Here is a 19,296-nt window from a genome sequence, read left to right as displayed (position 1 = left end):
ACTTGTGTACCTGCATTTTCTATCGTATGTTTTGGTTTTTATCATGACGTCTTTTATTTTTATTACTTCTTCTTGTTATATTCTTTGGTGTTATCGTTTTGACGATTCATTATGTGTGTGGGAAATCTATTAACCGCCAAGTATTTTGGATTGAGCGGGTTACAAATTATGAAATAAAATCACCAAAGGGTTAAGACAGCATGGGGAGTCAATCTTATTACTGACTTAAGAAACTGGAAGCTCCTACTTGAAAGTCTCTGCATCTTGACAGTAATTACTAAATCTGTCTCTTATAATCCCAGTGTTTGCTCGGGGCTGGAGATTTGGTGACGCAGGGACACAGCGCACAGCAACGTCCCATGCGAAAAGGGTGTCCCTTATGTCCAAGGGACGATACACAGCAGTGTTTGCGCTGAACGGTTGGACTTTTAAGCAAGTACAAGACAACGCTGGGAAACCAGGACTCACCCCCGCTGCCCTGAAAATCCCCCTAAGCACAATGAAGGGATCGGTAAGGAGACGATCGAGTCTCTCCGCAAACCTGAAGATTGGTGAGCGGGCGAGGGCAGAAGGAGATGACCGCTCCTTTCTGTTTGCCCAGGCAGGCTCAGTAAAGCCCTGGCGGTCCACGCAGGACCTGGAGGAAAGGGCCCGGGAGCAGCCTGGTGCGCCTTCGGCGTTTGCCAGGGCCAGCCCCGGCCTCCTCATCCTCAATGTGGGAGGCGTCGTCTTCCAGCTGGATTCCTCTGCCGCTGCTCGCTACCCCCGCACGAGGATTGGAAGGCTGGTGGCCTGCACGGATCTGAACGGGAAGTTAGGCCTCTGTGACGACTTCTCTTTCGAACGCAGCGAATATTTCTTTGATCGTGATCCGATGGTCTTCCGTTACGTTGCTCGCTTTTACTGCAGTGGGGTCCTGTGGGTCATGGACGAGCTTTGCCCGACCAGCTTCATGGAAGAGATTGAGTACTGGGGAATCCCTCTGAGTTACTCGCACAGCTGCTGCCACAGCCTGTTCGAGGAGCACCAGGATGAGCTGGAAGAGCACCGTAAGGTCCAGAGGGAGCTGCAAGCCGAATTGGAGCCCCTGGCCCAAGAGGAGCACTTTGAGGGCAAGTGGTTCAGCGAGCTTCGGAAGAAGATCTGGAATCTGGTGGAGAACCCCCGCTCTTCGGCCCCTGCCAGGGTCGTGGCCATCCTCTCCAGCATCTTTGTCCTGGTCTCCATTGTGGCCATGTGCCTGAGTACCGTGGAGGAGCTGCAGCAGCTCCGGGTCAGCGGCAAGTCTTGTATGGAGCACGTGGAAGGTCTCTGTGTTGCCTTCTTCACCGCAGAGTACCTGGTGCGACTGCTCTCCGCGCCGGACCCGAAGAGGTTTCTGAAGACGGCCCTGAACTTCGTGGACCTGGTGGCGATCCTCCCGTTTTATGTCCAGATGGTGTTTGAGCACTTTTTGGAAGAGGTGGACCTGCACCTCCGTCACAATGACATAGAGAAGATGGAGAGGGTGGGGCAGCTGGGCAAAGTGCTGAAAACCGTCCGACTCCTGCGCGTCTTACGGATTCTGAAATTGGCCCGGCACTCCACGGGCCTGAGAGCGTTCGGCTTCACCCTGCGGCAGTGCTACCAGCAGGTGTTCTGCCTCTTCCTCTTCATTGCCATGGGCATCTTCGCCTTCTCGTCTCTCATGCATTCAGTGGAGCATGATCACCCAGGAAGCCATTTCAGCAGCATCCCTGAGACCTGGTGGTGGGCAGCGGTCAGTTTGATCCTGTGTCGTTATTCCTGATACTAATTTCTCAAACCCCCCCCCCAGAGCCTTACAAAGGAATATTAATGCTGTAATAGTGATCATTTTAGTTTATATTTCATTTAAGTAACTGAGCTGGAGTTTTCAAAATGTATTTGATGTGGAATTCCATGAAATGATATAATGGGTGTTAAATACCATTTCAAAGTAGCTGAGGTTAGGATAAGGTAGCAAGTGAGATCATACAGGGATCTGTGTTGGGTTGAGGTTCAATATTTTATCTTCGATCAATGATCTGCAAGAAGTAAGTAGCAACCATACTGCCAACTTTTTTGCAGATGACACCAACTCTAATCTTGTCAGCAGCTGCAGTGGTTTAGTCTCCATGTTTACCCAGTTGACTGACCAGTCCATTTCAGCTGCCCCCCCTCACCCCTCCAGCTGATCTCCCTCAAATGGGCTCATTTGATGCTATCAGAAGAATCCTTTTTGCCCTGCAGCAGTCGTCAAGCGATGGCAGCAGGTCCATGCTCACTGGAGGAAGTAGGGGACTCGATGACCTCACTGCACGCTCTGCCCCTGCTGACACAAAATGGATGCTCCCAATAGCAGCAGAAAGGCCTCGTCAGGGTTTGCTGGGTCAGGACCTGCAGGTACTCCCGTGCCCTTGGCTGCCTAGAAACCTGAGTTTGAGAGACTCAACAAAAACAAAGCGCAAGGGCATCTCCTCAGCCTGGGGGGGGGGGGGAATAGATTTTATCCCCCCCTCCCCCCGCCACCGAGGCAAGAATTCTTTACTGCAAGAAATAGGAGAGATGTTAGGAGTGGAAATGGGCATTAGTGACCTGTGTGAAGGATAATATGGTTAGACTCCAGGGGAAAAGGCAGATCCAGAGACATAAACAGATTGCCATATTTGGGGTCCAGAAGAAAGTTTCTCATTACTGCAGAACTGGCTGTAGATACTCACTTTTCTTGTTCAACTTCCTCTTGATTACCAGAGAGAGAGAGAGAGGCAATCAGAAGAGGCCTGGACTCAATAGACCTCTGGTTTTCCATCCTAACCTGTTATAGAACAACTAGCGAAACGTGCCCAGCGTTGCTTGGGTATAACAGCCTGTGTGTGTGTGTGTGTGTGTGAATTGTGTGTGTGTGTGTGTGGGGGGGGGATGTGTGTGTGTGGGGGATGTGTGTGTGTGTGTGTACCTCTGCCTGAGCCTGTGTGTGTGTGTGTGGGGATGTGTGTGTGTGTGGGGTGTGTGTGTGTGTGGGAGACTGTATATGCATGTTCCTTTGTGTGTGTGTGGGGGGGGGGGGAGGACTATGTGCATGTTCCTTTGTGTGTGGGGGCGGGGAGACTGTATGTGCATGTTCCTGTGTGTGGGGGGGAGGACTATGTGCATGTTCCTTTGTGTGTGTGTGTGTGTGTGGGGGGGGGGGGGAGACTGTATGTGCATGTTCCTTTGTGTGTGTGTGAGACTGTATGTGCATGTTCCTGTGTGTGTGTGTGGGGGGGAGGACTATGTGCATGTACCTTTGTGTGTGTGTGTGTGTGTGTGGGGGAGGACTATGTGCATGTTCCTTTGTTTGTGTGTGTGTGTGTGTGTGTGTGTGTGTGTGTGTGGGAGGGGGGAGACTGTGCATGTTCCTTTGTGTGTGTGTGTGGGAGGGGGGAGACTGTGCATGTTCCTTTGTGTGTGTGTGTGTGTGTGTGTGTGGGGAGACTATGTGCATGTTCCTTTGTGTGTGTGTGTGTGGAGAGACTGTACGTGCATGTTCCTTTGTGTGTGTGTGTGTGTGTATGGGAGACTGTATGTGCATGTTCTTTTGTGTGTGTGTGTGTGGGGGGGGAGACTGTATGTGCATGTTCCTTTGTGTGGTGTGTGTGTGGAGACTGTATGTGCATGTTCCTTTGTGTGTGTGTGTGTGTGTGGGGAGACTGTATGTGCATGTTCCTTTGTGTGTGCGTGTGGGGGGGCACTGTATGTGCATGTTCCTTTGTGTGTGTGTGTGTGGGGGGAGACTATGTGCATGGTCCTTTGTGTGTGTGTGTGTGGGAGACTATGTGCATGTTCCTGTGTGTGTGTGTATACCTCTGCCTGGGTATGTGTCTCTGCCTGAGCCTATGTATGTGCCTGTATGTGTGTGTGTGTGTGGGAAGACTGTATGTGCATGTTCCTTTGTGTGTGTGTGTGTGTGTGTGTGTGTGTGTGGGAAGACTATGTGCATGTTCCTTTGTGTGTGTGTGTGTGGGGAAGACTATGTGCATGTTCCTTTGTGTGTGTGGGGGGGAGACTGTATGTGCATGTTCCTTTGTGTGTGTGTGTGGGGGGGGAGACTATGTGCATGCTCCTTTGTGTGTGTGTGTGTGGGAGACTATGTGCATGTTCCTGTGTGTGTGTGTATACCTCTGCCTGGGTATGTGTCTCTGCCTGAGCCTATGTATGTGCCTGTATGTGTGTGTGTGTGTGGGAAGACTGTATGTGCATGTTCCTTTGTGTGTGTGTGTGTGTGTGTGTGTGTGTGTGTGTGTGTGTGGGAAGACTATGTGCATGTTCCTTTGTGTGTGTGTGTGTGGGGAAGACTATGTGCATGTTCCTTTGTGTGTGTGTGTGGGAGACTGTATGTGCATGTTCCTTTGTGTGTGTGTGGGAGACTGTATGTGCATGTTCCTTTGTGTGGTGTGTGTGTGGGGAGACTGTATGTGCATGTTCCTTTGTGTGTGTGTGTGTGGGGGGGGAGACTGCATGTTCCTTTGTGTGTGTGTGTGGGGGGGAAGACTATGTGCATGTTCCTTTGTGTGTGTGGGGGGGGGGGGGAGACTGTATGTGCATGTTCATTTGTGTGTGTGTGGGGGGGAGACTGTATGTGCATGTTCCTTTGTGTGTGTGTGTGTGTGGGGAGACTGTATGTGCATGTTCCTGTGTGTGTGTGTGTGTGTGTGTGGCGGGAGACTATGTGCATGTTCCTGTGTGTGTGTGTGTGTTTATGTACCTCTGCCTGGGTATGTGTCTCTGCCTGAGCCTATGTATGTGCCTGTATGTGTGTGTGTGTGTGTGGGGAGACTGTATGTGCATGTTCCTGTGTGTGTGTGTGTGGCGGGAGACTGTATGTGCATGTTCCTTTGTGTGTGTGTGTGTGTGTGTGGGGGGGGACTGTATGTGCATGTTCCTTTGTGTGTGTGTGGCGGGAGACTGTATGTGCATGTTCCTGTGTGTATGTGTGTGGCGGGAGACTGTATGTGCATGTTCCTTTGTGTGTGTGTGTGGGGGGGGGAGACTGTATGTGCATGTTCCTGTGTGTGTGTGTGGGGGGGGAGACTGTATGTGCATGTTCCTGTGTGTGTGTACCTCTGCCTGGGTATGTGTCTCTGCCTGAGCCTATGTATGTGCCTGTATGTGTGTGTGTGGGAGACTGTATGTGCATGTTCCTTTGTGTGTGTGTGTGTGGGGGGGGAGACTGTATGTGCATGTTCCTGTGTGTGTGTGTGTGGCGGGAGACTGTATGTGCATGTTCCTTTGTGTGTGTGTGTGTGTGTGTGGGGGGGGACTGTATGTGCATGTTCCTTTGTGTGTGTGTGGCGGGAGACTGTATGTGCATGTTCCTGTGTGTATGTGTGTGGCGGGAGACTGTATGTGCATGTTCCTTTGTGTGTGTGTGTGGGGGGGGGAGACTGTATGTGCATGTTCCTGTGTGTGTGTGTGGGGGGGGGAGACTGTATGTGCATGTTCCTGTGTGTGTGTACCTCTGCCTGGGTATGTGTCTCTGCCTGAGCCTATGTATGTGCCTGTATGTGTGTGTGTGGGAGACTGTATGTGCATGTTCCTGTGTGTGTGTGTGTGTGGGGGGGGAGACTGTATGTGCATGTTCCTGTGTGTGTGTGTGTCCTTTTAAATTTATTTACTTATTTATTTTTAAATATCTTTATTAAATGTTTGATTATTACATAAATCAAAAATAAAGAAAAAAAGCTCCAATACAACCCCATAAATCCACAGCAATCAAACAAAAGGTAAATTATCTGTAATCCTTTTCAAGTCCACATGAAGGATTAGGAATGGCTGGGAAGGCAGGGACAGGAGGCCAAGTCCTTATTAAACTCGGTGATGCCAGAGGCCTTGACCACATCCTCCGGCTTGATTGTGCATGGAGTGAAAATATACTTTCTGCGGTTTGTTTTAAGTCTGCTACTTGTTAGTTTCACAGACTGTCCCACTACTCTTTGAAAGGGTAAATAACCATTCCTTATTCACCTGTTCCACCCCGCTGGTGATTTTATAAACCTCTATCCTAGCCATTGTCAGCCCTCTCTCTTGCAAGCTGAAGAGCCCTGACCTGTCAGCCTTTCTTCATAAGGGAGCTAATCCAGCCCCTTTATCATTTCCCTTGGCCTTCTCTGTAACTTTTATTAGTTCTGCATCTTTCTTGAGATGGGGGTGGCCTAGAATTGCACGCAGCGCTCACCGCGTGGCTGCACCAATGCATCTGTACAGAGCTAGAACGGAGTCACGGGGACGCCGATTTATAAAACGTCCAGGAGAGATTCAGCGAGGAGCAGGAGGTAGAAGCGAGGAGCAGGAGGAGAAAGTGAGCCCAGGGCTGACCTGGATGTACAGGAAGTGAGAGGGCTAGGGATGGGGTGCAGGACCCCACTCTGCCCCCTCCCCGCGAGGATGGCCCTGAGTGACATGCCAGGGGTAAGGGGCAGAATCGCTGGCAGAGTGGGATTAGAACTCGCGCAATAGGGGGGGGGGGGAGGAATGCTGCTCTTGTCATGAAAAGTTGGCAGTAACCCAACCTTTTCAGCAGATTGAAGGGTGGGTGGGCCGCTGTCTCAGAGGCGAGCTCCTGTCTCTTAGCAGCGGAGGAGGTTTCCTTTCTCTTGGAGGTTGGGTGCAAGCGTTCAGGGACGGAGCTTCCCTCTCAGAGGGGTGGGGCTGGCTCGCTGCCCTTCCAGAAGACACTGGGAGCTCATGGATGGGAACTGCGACCTGCAGAATGGGAGGGGCCAGCGCTGCTGTCCCTGGAGGACTTGGCAGAGTCTCTGTCCCGTGCTCGAGGCGAGCTACGACGGAGGATATGGTAGCTAGGTCTCTGCCCCAGAGGGTTTCCAGTCCCGGGGGGGTGAGCTTATAACTGCCTGCACTGGTGTAAAGCCCGCAGGTCATTTGTGCCCGCAGACTTTATGCTAATTTTCCAAGGTGAACTTATGGGGATAACCTGACTTTGAGAATTGCCTTGGGAAGAGCATGCGCCCGCGTCTGCACCCGCTCGCTGACGTGCAGGGTTTACCTGAAAGAAAAATGTATTTGAAATTGAAAAGTCCCGAGCTCCACCCCTGCAACCTCCTTTCCAGAATGCGAGGAGGGTGAGCAGTTTTGTACTCCATGGGCTATAGCAGTGGTTTAAAACTGCTCTGTAAGGTGGGACCTGAGGCAAGGGAGGCTGAAGCGAGAGTTGCGCAGGGTCACAAGGAGCAGGAGTGGGGGTTCGGACCCCCCATCCCCTCCAGCTGCTGGCACTGCTGCCTGGGGGCGAGGGGGGGGACGGGGACAGAGCGGGGCTGGGACCCCGAGACGGAAGGGCCGCTGCCTTGCAAAGGACGGGGCAGAGCTGCCTTTTTCCTGCCGTGGGAGCGGGAGCACCGTGCTGAGCGCTGGAGACTGTGAAGCAGTCCAAGGAAAGGCAGCCAGGATGGGGTGTGGCCTGCAGCACGAGCCATAGCAGGGGAGGCTGAAGGACCGAAAGAGGTGCCCCCTGGGGACACGCTACAGACATTTACTGTAGATACAGGATGCATGGAAAACCAAGCCTTTTCCATTGTAAGTAGGGGTCAGGACACGAAGCTCCAAGGAGGCAGACTCGGGAACACTGCCAGGAAAGATTTCTTATAAATAGACCAATACACAGAGGGGTAGGGTTTTAAAAAAAATGCATGCACGCTACCCAGCGCGTGCACACGGACGTGCACACACGTTATAAAATTAGTGGCGGTGACGGGCGCTGGGGGGGAGGGCGTCGATTTTGTCCATTTTCGCAAGGCGACACTTCAGGGCCTTCCCCAGTTCCCTCCCAGTCTGTTCCAATTAAGGAGCGGACTGGGAGGGAACTTCCCTCCCCCTCCCCCTATCCTACCCACCCCCTATCCCAGGGCCCCCCCCCATTTTGTTTGCTCCTGCAAAGGAGCTGTAGTAAGTTGCGCGCACCGGCACGCGATTTCCCGGCCCAGTGACGAATGGCTCTAGCCCCGCCCCTGCCTCGCCCCTGCCTCGCCCCCTCGCTCTAGCCCCGCCCCGCCCCCTCTGCCGAGGCCTGGCTCTTGTGCGCGTAACGGGGTCACGCGTGCGGCCAGGCCCCTTTTAAAATGTGCGGGGTGCGAGTAAGGCCCGGCCACGCATTAAATCGATGTTAAAAAAAAAAAAACCAAAAATGTTTTTTTTCCCCCAGTGATGGCAGCCAAATGGCTTTCTGCAGCGTTAGAAATTGTGGTTGTACGACATTCAGCCGGGTGCGCTGTCTGAGGTATTTCCCCCCCTTAATTTAACAGTTTAACAATTTCTGATTCACATCTCTCTCTTCTTGATAACGGCCTGCAGACGGGACCTCTGGCTCTGTAGATGTCAGTATGGTAAACAGAATTAAAACAATTTTTATTTGATGATCTAAAAAAAAATGCTAACAATTGATAAAAATCAGTGGATAGGTTTTTCTGCACGGACGGGTGAGGGGTGCGTGTTTTCTTCATATCAGAACTATTTCTTCACAGAGAGAGCAGCAGATGCAGGGAGCATTTCCCAGGTACAGGTGGTTGAAAACTGTAATGAAATTCATAAGAGCTTGGGATAAGCACGTAGGGTGGAAATGAAGAGTTAACCTGCACGGCGCCGCAGTTGCTACATTAACAGAATAAAGGAATAAATAAAGCTTGCTGGGCAGACTGGATGGGGCACTGGGGTGGTTTCTGTGTTACTCCCACCCAGTGAGTGTCAGTCCGCACGTTAGCACCCGGGACTGCAGAATCTTCACTTCTAACCACTTTGGGTCCTATTCTCAAATACATTCAATGCGGTACCTCCGCACAGACAGACAGACAGACAGATACTAGCATGCGATGCCGGGGAGCGAAGCTGTAAACTCCTCCCGTCTTCTGCTTGCAGGTGAGCATCTCCACCGTGGGTTACGGCGACAACGTGCCGGAGACCGTGCTGGGGCGGGTCGTGGCCTTCCTCTGCATCTCTTTCGGCATCATCCTGAACGGCATGCCCATTTCCATCCTCTACAACAGGTTCTCTGACTTCTACGCCAAGCTGAAGGCGCAGGAGGCCCCCGCGGCCCAGCAGCCCGGGGCGGGAATCCGGCTCCGGAAGCAGCTGCGGAGGAGGCTGGGAGAATGCTGGAGCGGAAGGGCCAGGGGCGCGAGGCCTGGGAAGCCCCAGGCAGGGGCGGCCTCACCAGCAGAGCCTTAAATAGGGCTGGGCGAGGGTGGCAGCTGAGGATTGGGGTTAATTACTGCCCCGTGTCGACTAGCAACTGGAATAAAAAGGCCCGGAGAGAAAAAAAAAACGTAATTGTCGGCCCAGAGACAGAACAACTGGGGCTGAGAACGGCATGAGAGTGAATTCCTGATAGGAAGGTGCCAAGAAAGCTACAAGAACAAAAGAAGTAGTGAGCAAGCATAATATGTGATGTCTGAGAGGCACATGAAGGAAAAGTGCCAGCCATCGTAGGGGATGAGACAGGGGGAGGGAGGAAGAATGTGCGAGCCACGTTTAACAGTGGATAAAAGACAAATGCAAATCTTAAAACGATGAGTAGACTGGCGCTGCCTGGTGCGCAGTTAATTCTGTGATACCTGGCACCGTTTACTCCCTTAAGGAAAACACAGTCTTGTTTCCTTCGGTTTCTGCCATCGAGTTTTGTATGTATGGAAAGCAAACAATGCCGGCGATGATAGATCTCTGAGCTGCTTAATAAATGTTGTGTTTTGAAACTGAAAGGCTGTTTCATCCCTGGCTTTGTGCCCTTACCAGGCGGGGTAAGTTTCAAAGTTTCGACACAGCGGCCCAGAACGTGTGGGGGATGGGGACGTGGGCAGACGCCGGGAAATGCGGTGGATAAAAAGCCAGGAAGGATGCAGCTCTCCTCTCTCTGTCTAGGTTGGAGAGGAAGAGAGGACGAGGGATCAGAGTGGAGGGAGAAAGGCAGGGCCGGTGCAGCATTTGGCCCCCTTAGGCGAACCTTCGGTCATGCAGACCCCTCCCCCTTTTGGTGGCAGCTCCAGCACGGCGCTCCCTTCTCTGGCAGCTTTGGGATTTTGCTGTCCCCAAAATGCTGGCGTTCTAGGTGACCGCCTGGTTTGCTTAATGGAAGCGCCGGCCCTGGAGGAGGGAGTGGAGAGGATCAGGGTAGAGGCGGCGTTTGTGTGTGAGGGAAGGCGGGAAGTGGGTGCCTCGGCCAATAAGTGTCCAGTTAGGGCTCTGATTACCATTCTGTAATTCCTCGCCACCTCTCCTCCCTCATGTCTCCCCACACTCTTCCTCATGAGGAGTGCCCTCCTCCTCCTCCTCTATCGCCCGCGCCAGGTTCTGGGCTTTCCACCTTCCTGCTCCTTACACCTGCTCCAGGTTTCATGAGTCCATGCATGTAAAGCTGCTTTTAACCTTTCTTCCCTGGTTCTTTTGACCATAGCCTTGTTGGTGATTTCCCTCTGTTTGGAGCTGTTTGTCTTGAATAAATTGTTTAGATCTGCAGAGAAGGGACTGGGGATAATTTTGAAAGCCATTCATGTCCATAAACCTGGTTTTGCCTGCGTAAAAAGCCGGTCTAAACCCGACGAGCTCAGCCTATGTGTGAAAGTTTGCGCTTCACTCAGTTTTGCACAATTCTCTGCTGCGCACTGAGGAGAGAGTTAAAAAACCCAAGAGATAATTATGGGGCAGATCACGCTCCATGAGGCCCAGTATCCTGCGTCTTACAGTGGCCAAAAAGTAGAATTATTTCTTGTTCCTCAACTCCCAACTTACCCAGTACAAGCTACGCCCTTTTTGGAGGAGGTGTAACTGTGCGCGAGGTAACTTGTGTGCGTTCTCGCCAGCCGCCCAAGGATTTTCAAAACTGACTTACCTTAAGTTCACTTTGAAAATCCTTGGTAAAGTCTGCATGCTCAGTGTACCACTGTGTGGGCTGTTACAAAAATGATCTTCTTTACATGTAATTGTACAGCACTGCATATGTATAGAAGCACTATAGAAGCGATAAGCAGTAGTAATAGCAGGGATCTCATTTGAGACGGTGGTGGGTGGGGCATTGCCGTGGGATCTCACGTTACTGAGACGGTGGCGGTTGGGGCATTGCCGTGGGATCTCACGATACTGAGACGGTGGTGAGTGGGGCATTGCCATGGGATCTCACGTTACTGAGACGGTGGCGGTTGGGGCATTGCCATGGGATCTCACGTTACTGAGTCGGTGGCGAGTAGGGCACTGCCGTGGGATCTCATGATACTGAGACGGTGGCGAGTGAGGCATTGCCATGGGATCTCACGATACTGAGACGGTGGCAAGTGGGGCATTGCCGTGGGATCTCACGTTACTGAGACGGCGAGTGGGGCATTGCCATGGGATCTCACGTTACTGAGACGGTGGCGGTTGGGGCATTGCCATGGGATCTCACGTTACTGAGTCGGTGGCGAGTAGGGCACTGCCGTGGGATCTCACGATACTGAGCCGGTGGTGAGTGGGGCATTGCCGTGGGATCTCATGATACTGAGACGGTGGCGAGTGGGGCACTGCCGAGGGATCTCACGATACTGAGACGGTGGCGAGTGGGACACTGCCGTGGGATCTCACATTACTGAGACGGTGGCGAGTGGGGCACTGCCGTGGGATCTCACGTTACTGAGACGGTGGCGAGTGGGGCATTGCCGTGGGATCTCAGAATACTGAGACGGCGAGTGGGGCATTGCCATGGGATCTCACAATACTGAGGCGGTGGCGAGTGGGGCATTGCCGTGAGATTTCACGTTACTGAGACGGTGGTGAGTGGGGCATTGCCGTGGGATTTCACGTTACTGAGACGGTGGCGAGTGGGGCATTGCCGTGGGATCTCACGTTACTGAGACGGCGAGTGGGGCATTGCCGTGGGATCTCACGTTACTGAGACGGTGGTGCGTGGGGCATTGCCGTGGGATCTCACGTTACTGAGTCGGTGGCGAGTAGGGCACTGCCGTGGGATCTCACGATACTGAGCCGGTGGTGAGTGGGGCATTGCCGTGGGATCTCATGATACTGAGATGGTGGCGAGTGGGGCACTGCCGAGGGATCTCACGATACTGAGACGGTGGCGAGTGGGGCACTGCCGTGGGATCTCACGTTACTGAGACGGTGGCGAGTGGGGCATTGCCGTGGGATTTCACGTTACTGAGACGGTGGCGAGTGGGGCATTGCCGTGGGATTTCACGTTACTGAGACGGTGGTGAGTGGGGGATTGCCGTGGGATCTCACGTTACTGAGATGGTGGCGAGTGGGGCACTGCCATGGGATCTCACGTTACTGAGACGATCGTGAGTGCGGCACTGCCGTGGGATCTCATGTTATTGAGACGGTGGCGAGTGGGACATTGCCGTGGGATCTCACGTTACTGAGACGGTGGTGAGTGGGGTTGAGACGGTGGTGAGTGGGGCATTGCCGAGGGATCTCACGTTACTGAGACGGTGGCGAGTGGGGCACTGCCGTGGGATCTCACGTTATTGAGATGGTGGTGAGTGGGGCTGAGACGGTGGCGAGTGTGGCATTGCCGTGGGATCTCATGTTACTGAGTTGGTGGCGAGTGTGGCATTGCCGTGGGATCTCATGTTACTGAGATGATCGTGAGTGCAGCATTACCATGAGATCTTACAAGACAGATGTAGCACTGTCACTGGATCTTATATCACTGCAGTCAAAGGCACCCCAGCAAACTTTTCTTGGTTTTACGACATTAATTTGTTTTTTCAGGTTTTCCCTCATTCATTTTTAATCTCAGTTTTGCTTGATTCATTTAATTTTTTTTTTTTTTAATGTCAGGTTCCTCCTCCTTCTTTGAGGTTTCCAACACAATCAGAACTAGCCCCTGCTAAGGCACCGTAAATCTTCATTCCCAGCTGCCTGGAGCTTTTCCCCATTCTTTCTGACGGTCTGTCCTGCTTCCACTAGAGGGCACTGCAGGATAATCTCCGTGTAATCCATGCACACAGGGTGATTTCTGCATCCTCAATGTCTGGATAGTGCTGTGGATGATGGGCAGATTAGCTGAGAGTAATTAACTAGTGGGTCCCGTGGCAGGATTGTGCCTGCGTTGTACAACACATGATTAGATGGCGAGAGCAGTGACATACAGGCAGCTCGTTCAGCTTCTGCCAAAATATTCATGTACATAAGTCATAAGAGAGACTTTCAGAGAGATGGCGGACAAAATGAGGCTCCACACGTACAAACCTGCTGGGAAAAGTTAATAACCCCGAGAATGAGGCAGAAAACAGTGCAGTTTCCTCCCGCTCCTTTGAGCTTGCAGCTCAGTCGGATCCAGGGGTTGAGAGCTGGTGCCATGAGCCCAGTAGTTGCAGTTGCAGTCTCTTAACTGGGGTGCATGCACCAGGCCTCCTTCCTGAGCTCTGAAACCCTGGGCTCTGAATGCAGCCACTAGGGGTCACCGTTGCACAATGATTGATTTTTATTTCTGCATTTAGATTAACTTTATAAGCTGCCTGAATCAAAGCAAGCTCTACGTAGTGTAAAAGAATGTACAGATTCAACATACAATAGTAAAAAAAACCAAAAAACCAAACTCAAAAATAAACCACAAAATGATGACAAAGAATCTAATAAAAAAACAAACGCAGATTAGCCAAATGATCCTACTTCAGGGCAAGAATCTGAAAAGAGTCATAAATAATACAAGAGCCCTATAACTCCCTCCCCATCTCTTCAGGGGCTGTGAACACTGCCTCCCCTGCGACCCCCAACTCTTCACATGGCACCACTGTCACTGGGGGGGTGGGGAGTGCAGGCTGAAGAACCAGAGGGGTCTTGATGATCTAGCGATAGACTGGGCAAACTGCTGGACTGGTTATTTCCTCCACGTGCACAGGTTCTAAAATGTGCTCACATGCGTGTGCAGAAGCCAACGAGTCCTAAGGAAAGAGACGCGAATAACATTTTCTCACCTAACCGTTTAAGATTAGGAGCACACGTGCCCGCGGCTTAGGTGTATTTTATATTATACGAACGCACACCCCCGGGGGAAATTCGGAGCTACTGCAGAACGCAGAATTTGGGCGGATGTCCCCTCTTGCACAGAATTTTCCATTTTCTGCGCAGAATTCGGAGCAGGCCTGGTGCGTCGCAAGCGGAACCCCCATCCCGCTCGCGGTGAAGATGGCGAAGGCCCCAGCGGTTGCAAGCAAAGCTCATTCTGTTTGTGGTGAAGTTGGTGCAGGCGCTGGTGAGAGTGGGTCTATATGTAGAGGTGTTGTGTATATGAGAGAGAGAGTGCGAGGCTGCGTGTAGGTGTGCGTGTATGTGTGTGTGTGTGAGAGAGAGCCTGTATGCTTCAACATTGCTCTCTGCTTCAACGGCAGGGGGAAATGTGGAAAAGAGGATTTACATTCAGACAACATCCAACAAGGCATGGATCTGTGCAGTCTGGGTAAATAAGCATCGGGGTAACTTGCTTGATGCGGCGGTTACTACCCTTAACCATTAAGCCTTGTGTTCATCTTTGATGCAACTCCAACATTACTCTCTGCATCAATGGCAGGGGGTGGCAGGAAATTTGAATCAAACAGTTACCAACAAGGGCCCTGAACTTGGTGGTCGGTGAAACAGATAAGTATGGGAAAATAAGTGTGGGAGCTTGCTGGGCAGACTGGATGGGCCGATTGGTCTTTTTCTGCTATCATTTCTATGTTTCTATGTATGTATGTGTGTGAGAGTGCCAGAGAGACTAGGAGCCTATGTGGGGAGATTGTGAGGGAGTATGTATATCTGCAAGAGACTGGGAGCTGGTGTGTGTCAAAAAGAGATTGTGTGTATGTAAGGGAGTGAGAGTGCTTGTTTGTGAGAGAGGGAGCCTGTGTGAGGGACTGTATGAGCAAGAGAAAGAGAGAGAGCCTGTCTGAGCATTTGTGCTCGTGAGTGAGAAAGAGGGAGCCTGTATGAGGGTGAGGGTGTATGTGTGTGTGTGAGAGAGAGGGGGAGCCTTTAGGAGGAGGTGTGTATGTGCATGAGAGAGAGAGCCTGTGTGAGGGTGAGGGTGTGTGTGTGTGAGAGAGGGGGAGCCTTTATGAGGAGGTGTGTATGTGCATGAGAGAGAGAGCCTGTGTGAGAGTGTGTGTGTGTGTGTGTGTGAGAGAGGGGGAGCCTTTATGAGGAGGTGTGTATGTGCATGAGAGAGAGAGCCTGTGTGAGAGTGTGTGTGTGTGTGTGTGTGTGTGAGAGAGGGGGAGCCTTTATAAGGAGGTGTGTATGTGCATGAGAGAGAGAGCCTGTGTGAGGGTGTGTGTGTGTGTGTGTGTGTGTGTGTGTGAGAGGGGGAGCCTTTATGAGGAGGTGTGTATGTGCATGAGAGAGAGAGCCTGTGTGAGGGTGTGTGTGTGTGTGTGTGAGAGGGGGAGCCTTTATGAGGAGGTGTGTATGTGCATGAGAGAGAGAGCCTGTGTGAGAGTGTGTGTGTGTGTGTGTGTGTGTGAGAGAGGGGGAGCCTTTATAAGGAGGTGTGTATGTGCATGAGAGAGAGAGCCTGTGTGAGGGTGTGTGTGTGTGTGTGTGAGAGGGGGAGCCTTTATGAGGAGGTGTGTATGTGCATGAGAGAGAGAGCCTGTGTGAGGGTGTGTGTGTGAGGTCAGTACTGAGAGAGGGGTCAATTTCTGGGAACGGCGATAGAGTGGTAGGGGTTGAGCCTAGAGGGGGAGGGGAGAGATAGTGGAGGGCGGAGGAGTTGGGGGGCCTGAGAGGGCAAAGTAAAAGGAGACTGGCCAAGGGGAGTGGGGAGAGTGAACTTCTAGGGAAATTCTGCACAAAGTATTTTAAACGCTGCATCTTTAAGTAATACATTTTTTCTGTATTATATTTTAAATCAATTACTTAAAGACTGTCATGGATATTGTGTTATTTTGAGCAATATAAAGTATTTATTTATTTATTTATTTATTTAACATTTCTTTTATACCGATATCCGTTTGCACATCGTATCGGTTCACAGTGAACAAAAAACCATTGGGCAGTGCCCGTACATATAACAGATAACATAATATAATATGATGAACTAGGCAACATATAAATAAATTTTTGGGAGGAGCCCTTACATATAAAGCACGCAGAACTTTACATTTTTGCGTGCAGAATTCCCCCAGGAGTAGCGCCTGCACGGAGGATTTAAAATTCCAGCGTAGGTGGGTGCCCGCACGCTCGTTTGAAAGTTAGCGTCTCCGTGAATTTTCGGAGGGGTTGGGAGGACTTGGGCGTTGCTGAAGCTGCAGAGAAACGTTACGTGTGCAGGCAAAGAGGAGGTTTTTGAAGTGGGTGCACATTCGTGAATTTTATAGCCGGACTCCCCTCGCGTGCGCACGTATTTTTTTACACCTTCTAAACGTGTCGCGGGATCCGTGCCTCCGTGCGTAAACAGAGGGTCATTAGGTGCACACGCTACAATTATTTAACGTGTAAAATGTCTGCACCTACTTATACAGAACAGGTGTGGAAACCACGCAGACCCCTGCATTAAAACGCGTGCATCCTAATTTCGGGGCGGTGATGCACGGTAAGATAACGCGCGAGCGCAACGGGGCCCGCCTCCTCAAGCGCGGCCATGCCGAGTTACGCACGCTCCTGCACGTGACCCCTCCCCCTGGATGGTGTGAATCCACTCAAATTCTAAGTGGCCACAACCAGGAGGCGACCCGAGTCTTCTCACCGACAGCCCGTTCTCCCTGGACGGTCTCGTGCATCCTGGGCTGCTTGGGTGTCCAGATTGCTCAGAGTCCAGCCGTCTCCCTGCCCGCGCTTCCTAATTCCGTACCAGCGGGAAGACGGATTTGCCGACATTTTGCAAGCAGAGGCTGCCACTGTTAAGCTAGGCAACTCCTACCACAATTTATTGCAATTCTCCCCCCAAAATAAGATTGGTAGAAATCCTTTTTGCCCAAAAGTCTGCTATTGTCCTGTAAAGCCAAAGATAAAGTGATCGTGTAAGTTGAATGTAACATGAGAAACCGAAATGCCTTTTGTCTGACAAATGTCTTGGTGTTGCTGTTTGTCTCTGCTTGGTTCTGATGTGCTGGCGAACGAGGAGATCAGTTCTGGCTCCCTGAATATTGCTTTTCCTCAATACGGGGCATTCCCAGGAGTCTGTTTAAGTCATAGGAGGAAAGGTCCACATGCAGATGACATTTTCTGATCTTCACATGGAGTTTTCCAGCAAAATGCAAACCAGCGAAAGGCACACTGCAGGCGAACACGCGTTCTTTGTACCTGTGGCGAATCTCAAAGGGGAAGGAGACGAGTGCCTTTGCTCTGACCCAACTGGTGCCAATGTACGGTTTGAAAATCACCTCCAGAGTTCCTTCTAATCCTTCCGGTTATTTCTAAAAGACTCCTGTAGCATCCTGAGGCTGCAAGTCTCCTTGTTAGGCCAATAGGAAGGGCCCCAGCAATGCCAATTCTAGTCTTAAGAAAACAGAGCTGGCTCGGCAGGGCAGGATTTTAAGCCTCACTTGTTTCTGGGGTTTGCCATCCGAGCCGGGCCAGCCCTGGGTTTGCCCCTGTTGCATCCAGGCATTTGTGGTTTCCCGCCTTTGCTAGAGAAACTCGAACTACAAGTCCCCGAATGGAGTGCAGGCGAAAGCAGGACTGGATCAGCCTCTGGGGGCTAGCCTGGCTCAGGAGATGGACCTTTCCTTACCTCACTGGGGCTGATTCTAGCTGTCAGATTCTGGGCTTCCTCGCTAATCCTGATCTGTGCTTAGCTGCAGTCGTTGTATGAGCGGCAGCCCGTGCAGGGTGCGATCCTCAGCCACTACCTGACTGCTGAGCTACCAGCAAGACTGGGGAGAGCGGACTCATTTTAGGAAGTGACAACTCAGCCACCTCATTCCACAGTGCTGTGGATGTAGTTGATGGTCACGTCCTTTGAAATAAAATTATGGGTGAGGTTGCATAAAGAAACCCCGCCATTTTTGCTCATTACATGAGCTAGAATTAAGAAATTAGAAAATTTGGGAAAATAGTCAAAAGTGGCATCATGGGCTGGAACAGAAGGCTCACAGTGCATCGTGGGAAATGTAGTTTTGAAAGCCCGTCCAGCGGGCCAGTACTCCAAACTACATCTCCCATGACATTCATGCTGCTGGCAAGCAAGAGAAGCCGATGCTGGCCACATCGTGACCGGAAAGAAACATAAGAGAGTCATGGGAGGCCTCAACTCCATGACTCTAATACACAAAACTGCTGCGGCTGGGCAGGTGGGAGCTGATACCCAGTCCTCAGCGAAGAGAAAATGGGTTTTAGAGGAGGGCGGGGGGAAGGGGACAGAAACCTGGGAGGGGGAAGGCGAAAGGAAGACAGGAGCTGAGAAAGGGAACAGAAGCCGAGAACTGAGAGGGGAGAGGAGCAGGCAAGGTGGGTGTTGTGGAAGGGGCGTGAGGATGTGCGATTCTGTGTCATGCAGGGCCATGTGTGAGCGGGACAGAATGAAGAGTCTATGTGTGCCAGACAGAGAAGGCAACGCGTGTGGGCTTGAGAGAATGAGGGGAGAGAGGAGCAGAGGCTGAGTACTGAGAGGGGAGAGGGGCAGGCAAGGTGGGTGCTGTGGAAGGGGCGTGAGGATGTGCGATTCTGTGTCATGCAGGGCCATGTGTGAGCGGGACAGAATGAAGAGTCTATGTGTGCCAGACAGAGAAGGCAATGCGTGTGGGCTTGAGAGAATGAGGGGAGAGAGGAGCAGAGGCTGAGTACTGAGAGGGGAGAGGAGCAGGCAAGGTGGGTGCTGTGGAAGGGGCGTGAGGATGTGCGATTCTGTGTCATGCAGGGCCACGTGTGAGCGGGACAGAATGAAGAGTCTATGTGTGCCAGACAGAGAAGGCAATGCGTGTGGGTTTGAGAGAACGAGGGGAGAGAGGAGCAGAGGCTGAGCACTGAGAGGGGAGAGGAGGAGGCAAGGTGGGTGCTGTGGAAGGGGTGTGAGGATGTGCGATTCTGTGTCATGCAGGGCCATGTGTGAGCGGGACAGAATGAAGAGTCTATGTGTGCCAGACAGAGAAGGCAACGCGTGTGGGCTTGAGAGAATGAGGGGAGAGAGGAGCAGAGGCTGAGTACTGAGAGGGGAGAGGGGCAGGCAAGGTGGGTGCTGTGGAAGGGGCGTGAGGATGTGCGATTCTGTGTCATGCAGGGCCATGTGTGAGCGGGACAGAATGAAGAGTCTATGTGTGCCAGACAGAGAAGGCAACGCGTGTGGGCTTGAGAGAACGAGGGGAGAGAGGAGCAGAGGCTGAGTACTGAGAGGGGAGAGGGGCA

General features: G+C 51.9%; 1 protein-coding gene across 1 annotated transcript; it reads left to right on the top strand.

The window, feature by feature from the left end:
• Nucleotides 1–499: 499 nt before the first annotated feature.
• LOC115082402 (potassium voltage-gated channel subfamily V member 2-like) lies at nt 500–9,216 on the top strand. The gene is made up of 2 exons (XM_029586621.1): nt 500–1,759; nt 8,908–9,216. Exons 1-2 carry the CDS (start codon nt 500–502, stop codon nt 9,214–9,216), a joined length of 1,569 nt encoding a protein of 522 aa, XP_029442481.1.
• The last annotated feature ends 10,080 nt before the right edge of the window (nt 9,217–19,296 follow it).

Source organism: Rhinatrema bivittatum, unplaced genomic scaffold (assembly GCF_901001135.1).
Source record: "Rhinatrema bivittatum unplaced genomic scaffold, aRhiBiv1.1, whole genome shotgun sequence".
Classification (NCBI taxonomy): domain Eukaryota; kingdom Metazoa; phylum Chordata; class Amphibia; order Gymnophiona; family Rhinatrematidae; genus Rhinatrema; species Rhinatrema bivittatum.
Note: the sequence above shows the minus strand (reverse complement) of the source record. Positions and strands in the feature narration are given on the sequence as shown.

Bases quoted from the DNA above. Each gene is read 5' to 3' on its own strand.
- LOC115082402 (XM_029586621.1), top strand. From the start codon at position 500: ATGAAGGGATCGGTAAGGAGACGATCGAGTCTCTCCGCAAACCTGAAG. The intron at 1,760-8,907 runs GTCAGTTTGATC...TTCTGCTTGCAG, and splicing joins AGACCTGGTGGTGGGCAGCG to GTGAGCATCTCCACCGTGGG.